The sequence below is a fragment of the Chiloscyllium punctatum genome, chromosome 2 (genome assembly GCF_047496795.1).
Source record: "Chiloscyllium punctatum isolate Juve2018m chromosome 2, sChiPun1.3, whole genome shotgun sequence".
NCBI classification, from domain to species: domain Eukaryota; kingdom Metazoa; phylum Chordata; class Chondrichthyes; order Orectolobiformes; family Hemiscylliidae; genus Chiloscyllium; species Chiloscyllium punctatum.
Genome location: NC_092740.1, coordinates 31120510 through 31141833, shown reverse-complemented (window position 1 = coordinate 31141833; position 21324 = coordinate 31120510). Strand labels below are relative to the sequence as shown.

The 21324-nt window shown below is 40.6% G+C and overlaps 1 protein-coding gene across 20 annotated transcripts in view; it reads right to left on the bottom strand.

The window, feature by feature from the left end:
• The window catches only part of LOC140495521 (teneurin-3), a 2480372-nt gene that overhangs the window by 35900 nt on the left and 2423148 nt on the right, over nucleotides 1–21324 (bottom strand). For 16 of the 20 annotated variants that reach the window (XM_072594601.1, XM_072594600.1, XM_072594604.1 and 13 more), the window contains 4 exons: nucleotides 17288–17537; nucleotides 16115–16135; nucleotides 7353–7585; nucleotides 6292–6446 (listed from right to left, as the gene is read on the bottom strand). In XM_072594601.1, coding sequence (XP_072450702.1) covers nucleotides 6292–6446; nucleotides 7353–7585; nucleotides 16115–16135; nucleotides 17288–17537 — 659 coding nt within the window. The remainder of the gene's footprint in view (nucleotides 1–6291; nucleotides 6447–7352; nucleotides 7586–16114; nucleotides 16136–17287; nucleotides 17538–21324) is intronic. The other 4 variants (XM_072594605.1, XM_072594608.1, XM_072594614.1 and 1 more) reach the window with 1 other exon arrangement.

Genomic DNA, 21324 nt, shown 5'->3' with positions numbered 1-21324 from the left:
TCAGATTAGTTTACCGAATGCTTTACTGGAAGCTCCCCTTTCCTGGGATAATATACACTGAAACAACTATGAATAAAGATATTTAGATCTAGACTTATCAAGTGAGGGTTGGTGAATTAGTAATCTCAGGGTAAAAGATTCTCTGGGAGAAAGTGTTACAATTATAAGTTTCATAGTGACATACCTGAGTCCGAAACAATAATAGGAACTTTAAAAAAACAATTCCTCAGGCATGAAGGTTCAGCTGGCTAAAACTGACTCGGAAAATAAACTGGAATTTATGATGGTTCAAAAAGGATGGAAAAACATTAAATAAACTGCTTAAGTTTGTCAGAAAAACAAACTGCATTAACAATTCCTTATTTTTCTATTCAATTCCCCTTTCAATAAACTATGCCATTCTATTTGCTTTCCTAATTGCCCACTGTACCCGTATACTCTGCATCTCAGATTTGCAACTTCCCACCACTCAGAAAATATGTTTCCTTTCTATTCTTCCTGTCAAAATGGACACTGTTCCACGTTATGCCCAGATCTTTTCACACTCACTTAACACATCTGTATTGTTATGTAATGTCCTGATGTCCACTTTCCAACTTCTTTTCTGACGTATCTTTGTGCCATCAGTCAATTTAGCAAGCACACTCTCAGCAACTTCATCCAGGACATTTATATAAACTGCAAAAAGTTGAAAACTGTGACGTGTCATGTCTTAACGTTTGTGTTTTAAAAATGAGGTAGAGGAGAGCCTGAGACAGAAAGAAAAGAAACCAAATTCTACACTCTAGATCCCTTTCCCGACCTAAACCTTGTTGAACGTTTCTCCCTCTGCATCCAAATATCTGCAGGCTCGGAGTCACATGAGAGCGCATGGCAGAAGCTCACGACAATGACTAGACTTCATGGAGGGCCAGCACACAACGATGTATAATTAATGTTTATCACGTAATCATGAAGTCGCTGTGTTACTTAAAATATAAACAGAGGACTGTAGGAAATACATAGCAGATAAGGCAACATCTGCAGTGAGAGAAACAGTTAATATTTCAGGTTGATGACCTTTCATCGGTTCTGAAGTAACATAAAATTTTAATTCTGTACCATTTGCTGGCAGAGCTGTTGAATATTTATAGCATTTTCCATTTTTAATTTAATTTTCACAGCATTTAACATTTATTTTATATGCTGTGTTCTTTCCACTTATTAATTCAAATAATCCAATAAACAAATTTTGTTTCGCACCAATGGTCTTTGAGGCAGCTGAGAGAAACACAGAAACAGATGAACAGGAACACACCCTTCAGCCCTTGAAGCCTACTATTCAATATGACCATGGCTGATCCTTTATGTCAGTGCCATAGGTTCACAGAGTAATGCAGCATGGAAACAAGCCCTTTAGCCCAAGCATGTCCATGCTGACTATGGTGCCCAGTCAGTTAGTTCTCCCTGCCTGCATTTGGTCCATGTCTCTCTAAACCCTTCCCATCCATGTACCTCTCCAAATTTCTTTTAGATGTTGCTATTGTACCTGCCTGAACCACGTTCTCTGACAGCTCATTCCATATACACATCACTCTCTGCGTGAAAAAGTTGCACCTCAGGTCCTTCTTAAATCTTTCCCCTCTTACCTTCAAGTTTTCAATTCACAATCCCTGTGAAAAGGCTATATGTATTCATCTTATCTATGCCCCTCATGATTTTATACACCTCAATGAGGTCACTCCTCATTCTCCTACATTCCAAGGAATAAAGTCCTATCCTGGCTCACCTCTCCCTATAACTCAGGCCTACTCGTCCTGGCAACATCCTCGTAAATCTTCTTTGCGCTCTTTTCAGTTTAACTATGTCATTCCTATAAAAGTGTGACCAAACCTGTACACAATATTCCAAGTGTGGCCTCACCAATGACCTCTTATACAACTGTAACATAACATCCCAACTCTGATACTCAATGCCTCATTCAATGAAGATCAGTATGCTAAATGCCTTCTTCACCACCCTGTCTACCTGTGATGCCATTTTCAAAGAACTATACACTTGTATTCCTGTCCCTCTGTTTCACAACACTCCTCAGGACCTTACCATTGACTGTATAAGTCTTACCTTGGTTTGACTTTCCAAAGTATAACACCTCTTACTTATCTGTATTGAATTGCATTTGCCAATCCTTATCCCACTTTCCCATCTGATCAAGATCCCTCTGTATTTTTTGATAAGCTTCCTCACTATCAATGATACCTCCTAACTTTGTATCATCTGCTAACTTACTCATCATGGCTTGTGCATTCATATCCGGATCATTTACGTAAATAACAAATATCATAGATCCCAGCATCAAAGCCCGTGATACACCACTAGTCATAGGCCTCCAGTCCGAGACACAACCTTCAACCATCATCCTCTTTTTCCTATTATCAAGCCAATTTTAAATCCAATTAGCTGACTCTCCCCTCATGCGAGCCTGCCGTGCTGGACCTTGTCAAAGGCCTTATTAAAGTCCATCTCGACAACATCCACTGCCTACCCTCATCCATCCTCTTGGTTACCTCTTCGAAAAACTCTAAAAGATTTGTCAGACATGACTTCCTGTGCACAAATTCACACTGACTACCCCTAATCAGACTTTGACTCTCCAAGGGTTAGTTGATCCTATCCCTCAGTGTCCTCTCCAACAACCTACCTACCACTGATGTCAAGCTCACTGACCTGTAGTTTCCTGGCTTGTCTTTGCTACATTTCTTAAACAATGGAACAACATTAGCCACCCTCCAGTCTTCTGGAACTTCATCAGTAGTTAAAGATGAAGCAAAAATCTCTGCAAGAGCCTCTGCAATTTCCTATATTGTTGATATCTTTAAAATCTCACAATGTATCTGTTTCTTTCTTGAATATATTCAGTGACTTATCTGCAAATTTACTAATTATGTCTTATACATTCAAATCCAGATCATTTATGTAAATAACAAATAACAAAGGTCCCAACACCAACCCCTGTGGCACACCACTAGCCTCCAGTCTGAGAAACAACCTTCAACCATTACCCCCTTCTTCCTACCATTGAGCCATTTTTGAATCCAATTAGCTAGCTCTCCCTGGATCCCATGCGACTTAACCTTCAAGACTATCCCTAATCTGACTTTGATTATCCAAATATTGGTTGATCCTGTCCAAAACTTGCCTACCACAGTCTTCTACAGGAGAGAATTTTACAGGCTTGTACCCTTTCAGTGAAGAAACGTTTCCTCATCTGAACCCTAAATGTTCTACCCTATATTCTGACACTGTGTCCCCTGATTCCAGGGAAAACATGTCCCCTGCATCTAGTCTGTTGACGTATATTAGAATTTAATATATTTCAATTAGATCTCCTTTGATACTTCTAAACTCAAGTGAATCTAGACCCAGCATCAAAAATCTAGAAAGGATAGGTTCCATAACATGCTAAAATAGGGGATCCTTTAATTATTCTCTTACAATCCTTTCTTTCTAAACAGACCAATTTCACAACCTATTCCAATTCTCTCCATGCTTTGCAAAATCTCTGAATATCAGAAAATGCTGACATTTTTCCAGGGCTATGCAATGACTTCCTTAGAATTTGGAAGGCACTACCTCCGACAGTGCATGTTGTGGAAATTCTCTGGAAGTCAGCTTCAATGATCATTATAGAGGGAGATAATGGCACAGTGATATTGTTGTTGGACTAGTAATCCAGAGATTCGGGTAATGCTCCGATTGCTCTGATTCGATGGTGGAATCAATTGATGTAACAACATTCTGGATTTCTGATGTCCATCAGGGAAGGAAATCTGACATCCTTCCCTGGTCAACGTGTGACTGCAGATCCACGGCAATGCGGTTACCCTCTGAAATGCCCAACAAGCCACTCAATTGTACAAAACTGCCAAAAAGTCTCAAAGTACCAAAATCGGGCGGATTATCCAGGTGCCAAAAACCACAATGGCAAAATCAGCCCTGTTTATCCTGCAGAGTGCTCCTTACCAACATCTGGGTGATGTTGCTAAAATTGGCAGACCTGTCTCATGGATTAGTCAAGCAATAGTCTGACATAGTCATACCTATGAAATTGTACCCCACTGGCAGTGGCCGGACACCACCATCACCAGTATCCAGCAGAGTTGGTGGCACAGTGGCATACAGTCAGGGGAGCAGGGTGGGGAATTGCTTGAAGAGTCATCAACCTTGACCCCGACCTCCATGAGGATCAGTAAGCTTTGCACAGTCAGTAAGGAGAGATCACATCCAGAGTGAAGACATAGCCTGAGTGAGCTTGAAGGCAGTGTGGTCATTTGGTGCAGAGGGGAAGCTGTGTTTGTTGCTTGCCTTTTTTTGACTCATAGTTACTCAGGTCTTTTTCAAGCAGGATAAATTAAAACCTGTGATTGAGGCCCAGCGCAAAAAGAGTGACATCACAGGTAAACCGTAAGTTCAATGGTTGGTGATAGCTACTAATTTGACTATCTTTTAAAGGTTACTTTCAAATTGGAGGCAAACAGGGGAAATATTTACAGGCTACAAACTAAAAGACCAACATGATTTGTAAAAAAAAATTCCAGTTCAGAACAAATTTGTCAAAACAGAGATGCCAGGCCTGGTGATGTGTTATAACTGAGTGATGTGGGAGCTGGTGGTTCATAGTGACCACATTTGTAGCAAGTGCTGGTTGCTTGAGAAACTCTGGTTCCAAATTGCTGAGCATCAGCCTGAGCTTCAAACACTGCAACACATCAGGGAGGGGGAGAGTTACCTGGATTCTGTGTTTCAGGAGGCAGTCACACCACTTAGATTAACTCCTTCAAATTTGGTCAGTGGTCAGAAACAGGAGAGTGTGATTCTCAAATCTGCATCAGAAGGTTGTGGGTTTAACCAACACCTCAATTTGGGGCGAGGGGTTCAGTTTTAACTTTGCGCCGATGGATTCGTGGAATACACTGTAGTAGTGAAAGGGCCAGCATCATAACTGAGGCCTGGTCCCTATTTAAATTAGATTATCTACAGTATGGAAACAGGCCCTTTGGCCCAACCAGTTCACACCGAACCTCCGAAGAGTTACCCACCCAGATCCATCACTGACCAATGCACCATCTCTGACTATGGGCAATTTAGAATGGCCAATTCACCTGAACTGCACATCTTTGGACTGTGGGAGTACCCAGAGGAAACCCACGCAGACACGGGGAGAATGTGCAAACTCCATGCAGTCACCCGAGGCTGGGATCGAACCTGGGACCCTGGTGCTATGAGGCTGCAGTGCTAACTGCTGAGCCGCCGTGCTGCCCCACAGAGATAAAGGCACACAATGAGCATTCAGAGGAAACTTGCTTCAGTGAGATTGTGTAACACTGCGTGAACAATGGGTTAAAATAGGGACACAACGCTGTCGTCAAAGCTAAGTAATTCTTTTGGAACCTGAAATACCATTTGGCCTCTGCTTGGCCCCACAACATATCCAAAAACTAATGTTTCATCTGGGGTCTGTTGAAATGACTGGGGTCAAAGTGTGGCATCAAGGTGATCAAACCTACTTTGAGACCATTAGTAACAATTTTGCCAAATTAAAATTGACTCATACGAATGAGCGTATCATCTAATTCAACAATCGAGTTCAGGACTGAGGGACTTGAGTATCAAGTGATGAACGGCTAGCAGAGGATTTCTCTGGTTGGATGCTAAAATAAAAATCCAACACATAATGTCTCAACCAACACTGTCACAAATGGATTAACTGCTCTTTGAACATGTTGGTTATTTGTAGGAACTTGCTGTATTATAACTGCTATTAAATAATAATACGATCCCAACAGTGCAGAAACAGACCATTCAGCCATCGAGACTGCACTGATCCCCCAAAGTGCATCCCACACCCCTCTGCCTTGTTCCTGTAACCTCACATTTACCATGACTAGCCACCTAACCTGCATATTCCTGGTCACTACAGGACAATTTACCATGACCAACCCACCTAAACTGTACATCTTTGGACTATGGAAGGAAACTAGAGCATCCAACAGGAACCCACTCAAACACAGGGAGTTCATGAAAACACCACTTAGACTGTCACCCAAGGCTGGAGTCAAACCCAGGCTGTGATGCTGTGAGGCAGTAATACTAACCGGTGAGCCACTGTGCCACAACATGCAAACTCTTTTCTCATTCCCATGCAGGATTCTGTTATTTGGGGAATGCCTCCATTATCCTGTCAATATTTATGAAACACTGTTTCCTGTATTTCCTCCTGTTTAAATGTTGTTCTTTTATACAGAATCATACCTGGCTTATATGCATGGTGGTGTCACAGGTCAAGGGTCGAGCTGAAGTGAGGTCATTGGAGCCTAGCAATGTGGAAATTATTCCATTCTGGTCCACTTTTCTGATCATGGTTCCATCCACAAAATAAATCAAACCATTCTTGTCGATAGCAATTCCTGTTTAAAGAAATAAATATCACTGTGACTTTGACGTACCTCAAAACAGGAGCAAACAAAGAAGGCTATCATGACTGCTTCACCAAGTACTGTTATTGCTAAATTAAATGGGTGCCTATTGGCTACAGATCTACTGAATCAGATCAGGAGGAACAGAACACAGAAGTATTAGATGTTATCTCCTCACTGCTCTTATTAGGTTCTGTGCTTTCAAAGGGAACCTTTAATATTCCCCATTCAAAATATCTGAATTATAGACATACAGGCAAGCAAAGGCGTTGTGATGTACTTGAATCTCCCATCCTTATACAGTTTTCACTGTCTGCCACTTCCCTCACAGTTTGCTGGTATCAAACTGCTCTTATGATAATTCTATCCAATTATAAGACTCACCGGAACACCGAGGGTCTCAGAGTGCTAATGTGGAATACTCAGTATGCTCATTATACAGCTCTCATTTATTGCACTGTCTTTGTTCCAAGGCTACACTCACTGTGACTCTTGCATGTTCACTACAGCACAGATCTCATTATGGCACAGCAACAAGACTGCTTTGATTACTTCAGCTTTCATCAGTGGAAATGTAGAAGAATGTATATGCAGTGGCATTCCTCATTTTCAGAAATTGATACCTCAGATCCTGCCTCTGTTAACAACTCCTTCCAAATTCTATCACTCTCCTGAATTTCCAAATTGTAACAACTCTTCCTGCATATCAAGTGGTGCTGACTCAGTTATCTGTACCTCTGGGTATACTTCAATCTGAAACAAAAGTGAATCTGAATTTGGTTTCAGGTTTCAGAACTTGGCAAAGAAAGGAAGGTTTCTAACATGTGTGCATGATCATGTGTGTAGATGTATGTGCATGAGTATGTATGTCTGTGTGTGTACGTGTACACAACATACCTTTAGGACTCATCAAAGAAGCTTCCACAGCTTTGCCTCCATCTCCACAACGAGCTTCATCAAATGGCAGACATTGTTCTCCGGTCCCCGCTACCACTTCAGAGTTAGCTGTCAGATCTTTAGCACCAACTAGGGACTTTGGATGATAGATCCTCCGGGTGTTGGTATCTGAGATGTACAGATCTCCTGTCACTGGGTCAGTTGCCAGGAAATATCTATGTGCCGGGTTATTGCTTTGGAAAGAAGCAAATTTTGTTTTTTTAATGGAAGGTATTTTACAAAGTCCTGAATTCAATCTGAGCGATGGCCTAGTGATGTTGTTTACAATGGCTGCCAGACGCAGTTGGACTTCCTCCGTATCAGAGATCAGATGGTACGGAGTATCCTTTATCATGACACTGGCAAACATTTTAACATCTTTTTACTGTAAAAGAGGACAGGAAACTAATTAAAGAACGAGATAAAGCCAGACTTAATCTTTCCAACGCCCACTCTGCTAACCTAACACTCATTGAGTGTTCATTATATTATCAATATATAGGATTACAGCAAGAACCCATTAATAATAGCAGTTTAAGAACTCCCACTATTGATACTCCCACTGAGTGAATTCATTCAACAAATTATCATTTGTCGCCAGACTATTCAAATACTGTAAACCTGCCCACTAATAGTTTATATACATCAAATCTGTGGCACATTCAGTGAGACACAGTATGATACATGATGTCTCTTTTGCGAAAGCTTGTTGTTTATGGGGTTTTAGCAAAATCTTCCATCAGGCGAAGACCACCATTGAATGTCATCAGCATTTTAAGACATAGGAGAAGAAGGAGGCCATTTAGCCAATTGAGTCTGCTCGACTATCAATGAGATCATTGCTGATTTGATCATCGTCAAGTCCACTTTCCTGCCTTTTCCCCATAACCGTTGATCCCTGACTGATTAATAATCTAGGCGAAAGTGAGGACTGCAAATGCTAGAGATTAGTGTCGAGAGTGTGGTGCTGGAAAAGCACAGCAGGTCAGGCAGCATCCAAGAAGCAGGAGAATCGACGTTTTGGGCAAAAGTCCTTAATCAGGATTAAAAATCCATCCCAGCCTTGAATACATTTTTAATGGCCAGGCCTTGACAGCCCTATGCAGTAAAGAATTCCATAGACTCTCTACCCTTGAGAGAAAAAAACCCTCCAATTTCTGATTTAAATGGGGAAGGTGCAGTTTTTATTTCCAATTGTTGTCCCCTTTTTGCTTAACAGGGCAGTTTGCCCCTTGATCTGGATGTTTAGCTGCCCAGCCATTTTTGTGAAGAGATGTTGCTTTTCACTAACATAAAGGAAAATGAAAATAAAGTATTGGTCTACACCATTAGCATAATCGGAATTCTCAGCATTTCAGTTCCTTATGATTGGGACTGTCGCTACTGTGGGAATTCAGCATATGATGGACTCTTGAAATTAACTTGGCTAGTGTAGGTACAGAGGAACCTCGATTATCCAGCATTCGATTAACCAAATTTTGGATTATCCGGACAAGATTGCAAAGTCCTGATACTTGGCTAACAATGTTATCCAGCATTCGATTAACTGAACAAAATACTGCCCACCCTTGTCGTATGGACAACTGAGGTTCCTTTGGTAGTTGAGTTGAGGCTTTGTTCCTGCAAACAAAAGAAAATCCCTTCCAATGTAACAGTGAGTGTTTTCACTGGCCCTTTGGATGCTAGGAAAAACAAAGATTTTCAGACTTTTCTGGCCCAAGCCAGCATGCAGCAAGAGGCACAAGAGAAAATTCAGCTCCGGTTACGTTTCACAAGAGGTTGACACAAGAAAGGAAATCTGGAGATACAAGTTCTTGAATGGCTCCAGGTCAGGAGGCCATCCACTGAGCCCCAGACATTAATCTGAGAAACACTGATTCCTACTAATCGCCAGCTCCATCCGAACCGTGGCTTCGCAGTACATTGCAGCAGTCAGAAACCAAGACTAGGTGAGGCTCAAAAGGAAGTGGGCAAGACAGCGCAGCAGTTCACATAACATCCAGACAAATAAGAAATACCAGTACACAATAGCAAAGCTCTGGAAGATCTGATCAACTTCTGTTACCTAAAAAATGGTGTGCACATCAGAGCCACACTTGATTACATTGTGCATGTTTTCATAACATACCGTAACATTCAATGCAATACCTCAATTTAACATGCCCAATAAAGGCATATTCCTGCTTTTCATGACCACCGGATGCATCAAAACTCTTTACAGTCAAAGAAGCATTTCTGATGCACAGTCACTGTTATAATGTAGGAAATGTGGAAACCAATTTGCACATAGCAAATTCCCACAGAAAGCAATATGATACTGACTGGTCCATCTGGTAACTACTGGTAGGACACTGGGGAAAACTTCCTGTTGCTTCAAAAAAGCTCCAGATGAGACTTAGCTTAATATGTGGGGGAAGTAATGGCCCACTGGTATTATTGCTGGACTGAAAATCCTTAGACCCAGATAATGTTCTAGGGACATGTGTTTGAATTCCACCACGGTACCTGGTGCAATCTGAATTCAATAAAAACAAATCTGGAATTAAGTGTCTTGGCAAAATGCTTATGGTTCACTAATGTCCTTTCGGGAGGGAAGCTGCCATCCTGACCTGGTGTGGCCTACCTGTGATTCCAGACCCACAGCAATGTGATTGACACTTAACTGCACTCTGGGCAATTAGGGATGAATAATAAACGGTGGCCTGGTGATGCCCTCATCCCATGAACGAATTATAAAAAAAGGTCTCAAAGGCGGCACCTCTAAACTGAGCAGCACGTCTTCAGTACTCTACTGGAGTAGCAGCCTTGATTTCTATGTTGAAGCTCAAGAGGAGAACTTGAATCGAGAACCTTGTGACTCTGAAGCAAGAATACCACCAACTGAGCTACAGCCCGCTTTCTTAACAATAGCATTTAAAATAAACTGAGATATTGAGTCGCATCATAGAAATATATAACAATGCAGTGAAGTAGTCCTGAGGAAAAAGAATCTATTACTTACACACGACATCCTGGTAAAATGGAAAGATTCTTAAGAAGGCTGGCAGGGAATAGTTTTGGTGGCAAGTAGGATGTAATAAGAAATTACTGAAATGTAATTAAGTATGATTGCGCGTTGATGATAGATTCAAATTTATTGAATCTCATTTACTTCCATCATTTATCTTTAGATGGCTTTAATATCTCATGTTGACAACCAAGTGTAATGTATTGTTTAATGTCTGAAACAAATCATTGGAAATGGCTGACCCTTTGACTGTGAAGCATCAAGGTCTTCCAAGTTTTTATCTTTGCTTTTTATCTGTGCAGATTCAGGAAATTTGCAGCATTTGACAATTCAACTGCAGGTTAAAGATTAGTTATTTGTCCAGGAATCAGATCAGGCTAAGGATACAGGAAAACAGTAAAGGGTATCCTGAAAGTGGAGATACCATCCAGTACAAATCACATCCTGATAAGTGAGAACTGATAATTTGATAGCTCTCCTAGGATGCAAAGAAGGTGTGTAGTGGAGGATAATGGGTTGGTAGTAGTAAACAAAATGCATTTTGTGCATCAGTCCATCACATACAGAATCACCTCTAGATCTGTAGATTCTGCAGCCAAGTGCCTTATTGTGGCCAGAGATAAAATGGAGATAGAAAATCAATTCAGGCAGTCCCTCGAATGCAAACAGTTTCCGTTCTTGAGTCCATCCTTATGTTGATTGGTATGCAAGTCAGAACACAATGAACACAGGACAGTATAAAATAGAAAGCCATTTGTAAATAGAAAGGAATGTTCGTATGTCAAACCTTTAAAATTAAGATTAATACATCCCCTGTATGGGATCGTTTCTATCAGTTCAAGCATTCATAAGTTAGATGATCATATGTTGTGGTCCCTCTGTATCTCATAGATGGTTCATGAAGTTCAATATTGGAACTAATTTACCTTCTGATTTCAGAATTTACAAGCAGAACATGATACAAAGGTGATGAGTATGGTTATCTTGTTTTAATGCTTTATCATTGAAAGAGTCCTCATAAGTTGAGATAACTAAACATCGACAGCCGTGGCAATCAGAAACCATCAAATTGAAAGCTGAATGAAACCAATTTCACATATTGTTTGTAACTTGGCAAACATTGCTAGGAAAACACTGGGATTTATCAAGTTTTCTACGATGCTGGTATCGCCAGTTATAGGCAAATGCTAAACTGATCCGATACAATTAGCAACTTCCAATCACTCTGGTTGAAAAGACCGGTCAATCCAAAGAGAATAGACAGAGAAACAAAATCCATCCACTGATTAATGTTTATCCAGTGATGAATGTTTGAATCTTAACACAAAAGATAAAGTCAATCTACTCTTTGATTTCAGTGTGAAACTGCAGCAAGTTTGATCAGATTGAAGAACACCTTAAAATTGGGATGAATTGAATGTTGCTGATTTTAATGGACTTAATTAATTTTATCATTGAAGGAATTGCCAGCAAGCATTAGTATTCAAATACAAGACAGAAGACTTTCATTTTCATTTGTGTAGACTGAAATATCAAGATTAATTCAATCAGTGTAAAATGATTGCGAGTTTGCTATTTTTTTCAGTACTTAACACTTATTATAACCATCATCTTACTGGCCTCCATTTTCCAAGCTGGTAGTGAGCAGCTCACTGAAAGTAGACCAGAGAATTAGGCCCATACATATGCGTCCCTCTTTCTGGCCTGTGCACTCTTCACTATGACGAATCCTGCACTGGTTTATGTGATTGTACGGCTCATTCCCAGTTGTTTCATCATTTGGTAAACAGTGAGGCTGGAGAAGGAGGAGAAACATGTACAGGCACTGCATACCCACCAACTCAGGGTGCCAGTACATGTAGAGCGTGTGCCCATCAGTACTGCATATCTTACACTGGCAATTTGTGATACTTATTCATTCCTTCATTCATGTGAGTACTTGCCAGAATTTCTTACCCATCTTTAATCGCACTTGAGAAGGTGATACTCAGCCACCATCTTCACAACTGAGTGGCTTGCTAGGCCACTCAAAAAGGAAACTATGAATTAACATGTCGGCCTAGAAACTCGCGTTGGTTAGACCATTGTGTGTGGCACAGTGGCTCAATGGTTAGCATTGCTGCCTCACAACACCAGAGACCCAGGTTTCATTCCACCCTCTGGTGACTGTCTGCTGTGGAGTTTGCACATTTCCCTATGTCTGCATGGGTTTCCTCCTATGGTCTGAAGATGTGTAGGTTAGGTGGATTGGCTATGCTAAATTGCCCATTATGTCCAGGGATGTATGGGCTAGGTGGATTAGCCACGGGAAATGCAAGGTTACAGGGATAGGGTAGGGAGAGGAGTCTGGGTGGGATCCTCTTTGGTGGTTCAGCATGGACTTGTTGGGCTGAATAGCCTGCTTCCATGCTGCAGGGATTCTATGTAAAGGACAGGAGATTTCCTGGCCAAAAGGGCATTAGTGAATTTAATGCACATTTATAACTTTTCTGATATTCAGTAAGGGAATTTGGGAACTAAAAGCATTGGGCAGATAGGTAGAATTGAGATTAGAGATCAGCCATGATGTTGTTGAACAGGGCACACTTAATGGGCAAAGTGGCCGATTCAAGCTCTTATTTTTTATGATCTTACCAATTCATTAGCTACATAGTCACTGTTACTGATTTTTGAGTCTGTTTTCATCAACCACATTTAAATCTCCAGCTGGGATAATGGGATAGGAACTTGTGTCTTCAGATCATTAGCACAGGCTTCATGATTTCTGATCCAATAACAGAATTTTCCTGCTACTGTTCTGAGAAGGCCTTCAACAAAGGTGTAAAGTTCAAAATGAACAGGAATATCAGGAGCAATTAAAGGCTGTTTACAATGCATTCAATATCATCAAAATTAAAATAACTAATTACTTATCAAAGGGATAACAGATGTCGGTGAAACTTTGATTTATGTCCAGTTTAACTATTTCTATTTCTGGTTCTAAATTTTAACAAATGTTTGGCACTGCTTGCTATAGATCTTACATTACCACTTTCCATTTATTTCCATTTATTCCAGTTCTAACTTTACAATTTCCCCGTTGGAATTGCAGCATTGTCACTTTCCATTTCCATTTTCCAGCTTAAAATATAACTGCAACCTGCTTTGTTTCACAGTTCTAATTCTCGGCACTCCCGGTCCATTTTCCTTGTACCAACTCTAACTCAAATCCTTTTTTGAACACATTTCCCTTGTTGTAAGTGATTCTTCTATTTTAATTATTCAAAACCTTCATTCAACTCCCCCTGTTCCCTTCAGTAAGGTTCAGGGATCCAAATTCTAATATTACATTGCTGCTTAATACAGTCAGACAACACACAAAAATTGGTCCAGCCATTGAACATGACAACATCAATAGATCTGTGACAAATTGTTCTAGTGGAATCATAATTGCCTCCCTTAGAATGGTGTTTTATCATTTTAACAGAAATGACATAACAAAACTTAACAAACATTTCCCAGTGTTACTGCATAGTAACAATCCTGATTACCAAATGAGGTTATTTTATGAAGACATTCTGTGTTTACTGAAATGATATCAACATTTATTTTGTGAGTAGGATGGAGGGGTGATATCTTGGATAGCTGGGAAATAATATATTTAATCTGTGTGCTTTAAGTCAGTTTTACACTGCAATTCTTTATCCTACCTTTGTCTCTTTTTAAAATAACTTCAGTAATTAAAGTGGCACCGAACTGTGGCAAGATATACACATCTCACTGCATTTTCATAAATACAAGTGGCAATAAATTGCTATTCTATTCCATTAAGGGGAGACAAGTGGTCTGCTCCAAACAAGGTGCTATTCCCTTGACTGTCAAGAGAGGGCACATGAGAGCAACTCTGAATGACTACCTTGAAAGTTTTTTGATCTCTGTCCAGAAATTGTCTGAAACTTTGTGGGATTTTGCACCTGACCCCAAAAACTGAGAATTCATGACTTCTGGCAGTATCTAGTGCATGATAAGATGAGGGCATCAGAAGATAAAGGATATTTGTTCCATAAGCAAATAATTTTAAATCACCATTACATTTTCTGTTAACCTCCTTTAACCTATTGGCATTTTATGTAAACATTTATCCTGCAAGTTGAAAAACCAGTGCCTATTTGAAGCTCAAACAATATTTGGAATTATTCCCAGTTCTTTATTCACCATGGGTACATAATTAAATCTGTCAATAAAGCAAATTAACTCATGCTGCTATTATAAAATCTTGCTGTATGGATGTTGTTTGTCAAGGTCTGATAATGCATGGACTGCACAAATTATTGGAATATTCCATATCCAACTGAATATGCTCACTCTAATATCTTCACCTACCTAGCGCTCTCTCAATAATGTACTGAAATATCAGGTTAGGTTGCATGTTCAAGTTTATATAGTGAGGATTTTGGAAGACTGATTGGGACTACTAAGCTAACTTGACATTTCAAGATGAGGGATATTGACTGCAAGACACAAAAGTGATGCAAACCTGTGAATCGTGCCTCAACTACATCTCTTAATTAAAGAAATAAAAGGAATTAGCTGAGGTGACAGTGCAACTTTTCCTGACAGCCAACTTCAATTTCCTGATATTTGAAGGTTGTGGGAACGATTTAATGTAAGTCCAAATGTAACAACATTTTTCTTCAATTCAGCAATAACCATTCAATAACTGATGCCATTCTATGGAGCAGATGCGACTTAAAACAGAAGGAGGTGGAGAAGGAAAAGAAGAGTAGGAATTGAACTGGCACAAGAAACAGGCCAAACTGGAAAAATAGAGCACCATGCAACAATCAGCTTGTGAAAGACAAGTTCTCAAAAAGCTGTTATGTAAGGACTGGAAATCTGACATCGCGCATGTGGGACTGCAGCTACGCAAGGAGACAAAAGTTAAGTGAGCCTGCTCTCCTTAGAGTAGAGAAGATTAACAGCGACAGCAGTGATGATTAACATCAAGGAGGGGATTTTTCTACTGACTTCAGGAAAAACTGTTTCCAGTGGCTGTGGGGTCAACAACCAGAGGACACAGAATTTGCATGTTTGGCAAAAAAAAACAAAAGAATGGGTTGTCATGACGAGCAATGCATGATGTTAAATGATTGAGGGAGCAGATTCAAATTGCATTTCAAAAGGGAATTAGACATACACTTGAAAGACAAAATTTCGTTAATTAAGCCATGTTTAAATGTTCATTGTACATGGACTGGAATGATTGATTACTCTCATTCTTTGTGACCATCCAAGCTGAGTCAATTTCAAAGATTAGTTTCTATTAATAATCATGGGGACAGGGAAATGAGCTGGCACAGATAAGATGGGGCAAATGGTCTCTTTCTCTGCTGTAGAATTCTATAATAAAAGCGGCTCAAGTTTAGTCCTTTGATATCCCTTGTAAGCAATAAGTTTTTAGTTTCAGATTTTTCGGTCTTTTAACCAGTGATAACATCAACTTACATAAATTGCACCTATGACAGTTTGAAAATATCACTCGTGTTCCATCCCTGATCCACCCCCACCAAGCCCACAATAAAGCACTGAAAGCCAAAGCAGGTCCAGTAACCCGGTGAGAGAAAAGGTAAATTTTGAACTCAGACATTATAATGAAAGGACAGCTTATGTAGGAGGAAGAAGTTAATTAAACCGTACAAGCTGATGGAAACGACATAACAACCGTTTTCAAACTTACCTATGTCTAAAATCTTTATTTCTTAGTAGGTAGCAAGAAAGGAAGAGAAGAAAAGTCAGAATTAGGTATGGAACATAAACAAAGAGATCCAGTTCGAATGAAATGCATCTATATCACTGTGCAAAGTGGTTCAAACTGTTTACACTATATTAGAAGAGGAGCTGTCACATCATTTTAATGTCACACAACCAGAACATAGTTTCCAGACAAATCAGTTTTGCTTCACTACTAGTGCACGCTAATAGCAAGCTACAACACAGATTGACTTTGACGTGTTCGCCAGTGCGCTGACCAGACACTTGTTCATTCTCTCCTTCATAACAAGGTAGCTACGTTTTGAATGCATAACCTCCATAGCAACAGCTCGGTGTTTATAGTTGCCAGCAGTAACCTAAATCCAAGCAATGGCCATTGCTATCAAATTAATAAACCTTCATACCATGTGACTCTTCAGGAATGCAAATTGAAACACAATTTAACAACTGAACAAAGCTGCACGATAATTTGTGCATAGAATTTTCATGTTCTCCAAAATAAATTAACTGCACTATTTGCAACTGATCAATTTTGGAAACACCATCAAATTAATGAGTACCTACCTAATTCCAGGCGAATGAATACAACTGAGGAACTTGCAAGTATTTCACTAGAAAGGAGACTTGAAGCTAATTAACACATTTGGCAATGACCCTGCAGTTTAAATAAACTGTCTTCCCTCTCTGCAGCAGCAAAACATTATGTTCAAATATTCCCCTCAAATTAACAGACAGGCAACTCATAAATGCAACTTAAATGCAATTTTGAATGAATAGCTTCTTTGCTGCCATACTGACTGATGGAGGGGTAAGTTAGCTTTCCTCATGCGATTTCTTTCCTCACTGAACCTCAAATGTCATTCTTTAAGGGACTGGAATGATTGACTGTTTGCATTGTTAAGTCTATTCAAACCAAATCAAACTGTGAATTCTATCAAGGTGTGTGTCTACACTAATGTTAGCTTGTTCCAATGGTGGGCAGATGGGTCTTGCTCAGGTAAACAACCTTGATTTAATTCATACAGCCTTCCAGGTTCTCCATCTGCTGGGAAAGTAGCAGACTGTTGGAAGGAATGACTTTTCCCATCAATGCACTGGCTGGAGCAGCACAGGCTAGGTTTTGTGGCTCTAGACCTACCTTAGCTCTAGAATGCTTGTCACATTTCCTGAAGGAAAGATGCGGCGGATGTAGTTGAAATCGCCAACGTACAAGCTGCCATCGATGCCACATGCCAAAGCTACGGGTGCCAGGAGTTTATTACCATCTGATTGGCCATTGCAGCTCGGGCACGAGATGCTGCGTCTTCGTCCGTTACCCATGATGCTGTTGATGATGGCTGGCTGCTGAGAGATGAATTGATTTTCCCCGTTTCCCTTGTACAGGATACCTAATGGGAGGATGATAAGACTAAGTTTGTCACTGTCACAACAATGAGGCATTTTCCATGATTGCAGAATCATCATCATAAATCATAAAGCACTATTCAAATTTCACATTAGACCACACCAATCAAAACAATTGATTAAGACAGCTTGTGCCTTCAGCAATTCTGGATAGAGAATACTGATTAAATCAGTGATGAATGTCAAGGCTGCATCAATCTCTAAAGATTAGAATCATTTGACATTCACCTGTTGTTTGATCAGCTGAAGTATAAACACAGTGATTAGATCTTAGTCAAACCTGTTACTCGGGGGGGAAAGAGGTTAGATGAAAATAATTTTTAAATAATGACTGCTGCTAGTGAGCATTTATTCAGTTATTACCATTTGGAGCTTTAACATCTACTTCTAAACCATTTTTTGGTCTCTCACTGTGTTTTTCTGGATTTTACATATTTACCCACTTTACCTTTAAAAGATTTTACCTCAACTTAATTATTTTAAGAGAAATGTTATGCTCTGGTGTTGCAGAACAGATTTCATTAAAACGAACATGACAGATAGCAAAGAATGCAGTTGCTTTCACCGTGTTCTACAAGATCATTTTGGCAGGTTTTAAAAACGCATCTATTTTGTCCCATTTTTTCACTGTTCTATCTGTGGGTGAGACCGCATCTCCATGGATACTGGTAGTCATCTTGTTCCTATTCTCCGTATCCTGTTCCTCATCCTTCATGTGTGGGTATGTGAGTATTGGTATTGTCATTATTGTCAGGGTATAATTTTTGTTTTGATTAGAGTGGTGCTGGAAAAGCACAGCAGGTCAGGCAGCATCTGTGGAGCAGGAAAGTCGACGTTTCGGGCAAAAGCCCTTCATCAGGAATCCTGATGAAGGCCTTTTGCCTGAAACGTCGATTTTCCTGCTCCACAGATGCTGCCTGACCTGCTGTGCTTTTCCAGCACCACTCTAATCTAAACTCTGGTTTCCAGCATCTGCAGTCCGCACTTTTGCCTAGGGTATAATTTTTGTTTACCTCAGTGCACCCTTTTCGTTTCTGGGTCTGCTTTTTGACAGACAGGAGCTACCTTCCCATCAGCTGCGTTGTTACGTGATGCGGTCACATAGTCGCATTATTTTCTGGACTTCTATCTGATATAGGAGGCCTTTTGGACTCATAGAAGTGGAATTAGAAAGGTGACTCAATATCCTCAATAATTATCACCCCTTCAATAAATTTAAAGCCGCAGCACATCAGGAAAGGAGTAAGTACCTGGACACTACAATATTTTAATTGGCACAAGGTCAGCAGTATAGGTTAGCCACAAGAGATTTTTTTTTACAAAATAACTGATGCATACTGCATAAAAGCTCCCTTGTAACCATCACCCTGAACATGTGTTTGATATTAATGAGGTTGCTGCTGCTACTGCATGGTAACTCACAAAGCTGCAGTATTTCAATCAGGCAGTTAACAAACTTTTACAGCATCTTGGATCTCATAGTCATTGAGTTATAGAGCACAGAAATAGACCCTTCGGACTAACTTGTTCACACCATGTTCCCAAACTAAACTCGTCCCACCTGCCTGCGCTTGGCCCATACCCCTCCAAACCTTTCCTTTTCATAAACTTATCCAAATTTCTTTTAAACCTTGTAATTGTACCTGCATCCACCACTTTCTCTGGCAGTTCATTCCAGATACAATGTGTAAAAAAAGTTGCCCCTCACATCCTTTTTAAAACATTTTCCTCTCACCTTTAATACATGCCTCCTAGTTTTGAACCCTACAAAGATGACCTTATCATTGACCTAATCGATGCCCCTCTCGGTTTTATAAACCTCAATCACGGTTTTATAAACCCCTTTCATTCCAGTGAAAAATGTCCTAGTTTTTCCAGTCTATTTTTCTATCTCAAACCTTCCAATCCTGGCAACAACCTGGCAAATCTTTTCTGAACTTTCTCGTTTAATAAGATCCTTCCTATAAGGGACGACCAGGACTGCACACAGTACTTCAGAACACGTCTCACCAACTCAATCTCTTTGTTAAATTTAACAAAAGATGCAGTTCTCAATACAAAAGCAACTGTGGCATTTTTCCATGGAGAGCTCCTGAACATATACAGCATTAAGCGAGAGATTCCACATTCATTTTCAATTAATTCATTCCCTCAGTGATTTCAAGCTTCCTACCATCCAATTTGCTGAATTTTCATTTGTTGACAGGTTTCAAACTTTTAGCTTAGGCTTGCAACTTCCCTTTCTCTTCCTGACCCCTGTAGCCATGTTCCCTCTTGGAGATTCCCTCTCTCCCTTTCCCCCTTATGGTTTCTCTCTTCCCCCCACTCCAATGCATTTTCCCTATCTTTGCCTGCTTCCTGCACCAACATCTTGCACCTTCTCTGTTTTCCCTTGCCTCTCCCTGTCTTACCCAATCCCCTTAAGAACAAGCCCATCTCCCCTAGGCCTTATTTTGAGCCTCTCTGTCTCCCTCCAGCCCCTTTCAAACCACCTAGTCTCCCCTATCTCCTTGAAGACTCATTGTTTCCACCAACTCCCTGGATCCTGTGGAGAGAAAGCCACCTCAGGAACCAGGCTGCTCCTGAAACCAACACCTCCCCCACCCCACCCCACCCCACCCAAATCACAGCAAAGCCTCCTAGCTCCTGGTCTTTGCTCCCAAATTCTCCCTATCAGCCCCTAGCCATGTCCTCTGCTCTCAGCCCTCGCTTGTGTCCTTGTGCCTTCGGATTATGAGAGAGTCTATCAGCGGCAAGCATGCAAGAGACCCAGGGAAAAACACAATATTGTGGAAGCTGAAACAGAAACAGAAAGTGCTGGAGATCTGACAGCATCGATGGAGATAGAAATTAAAGTTAATGTTTCGAGTCCAGCCTGACTTATCTGTATTAATGAATAGTCATACTGGACTTTGGGTGTCTTAATAGTAGTTAGGTTTACTAGCAAGGTGAATGATCAGCCATGATCAAACTGAATGATAAAGCAGGTTGAAGGACTGAACGGCCTACTCCTGCGGTTATTTTCTATGTTTCTATGACAGTGTTTAGTTTCTCTAGCACTCTCTGTTTTTCTTACAACGCAGACTCAATCAGTGTTTCACAGAATTCCTTCTGTGTGGAATTAGGTCATTTGGCCCATCTAGTCCACGCCAACCCTCTGAACAGCATCTCACTCAGACCTACCATTCTACCCTATCTCTGTAACCTTGCATTTCCCATGGATAATCCACCTAGCCTGCACATCCGTGAACATTTGGGTATTTTAGCACGTCCAATCCACCTAGCCTGCACACCTTTGGAGGAAACCAGAGCACCAAGAGGAAACCCACACAGACATGGGGCGACTGTGCAAACTCTTCACAGAGTTGCCCGAGGGTGGAATCAAAGCTAGGTCCCTTGTGCTGTGAGGCAGCAGTGCTAATCCCTGAGCCTCCATGCCGGCTGCAAGTCTGGGAATTTTGGGCAGGATTTTTTTCACCAACCCCACATATGTTCAGAGTCAATCATGGACTGAGCCTGACAATGCCCTCAGAGCTACAAGTTTCTCCCTGGGTCTATAAATGGACTGACCATGGGCAGCTATAGGTCCAGCTCAGATCGACAGTAAGCACAGACTGGGGATGAAACTCAAGTGAGCAATCACTGCCACCTTCTCAGAGGATCATGGGATGGGGAATAGTTTTCTCAAATGAGGGAAGTGGAATGGTTACTGGATTAATAATTAGGAGGCCCAGATGAATACCATGGAGTGAAGGCAGAGGGTGAAATTTG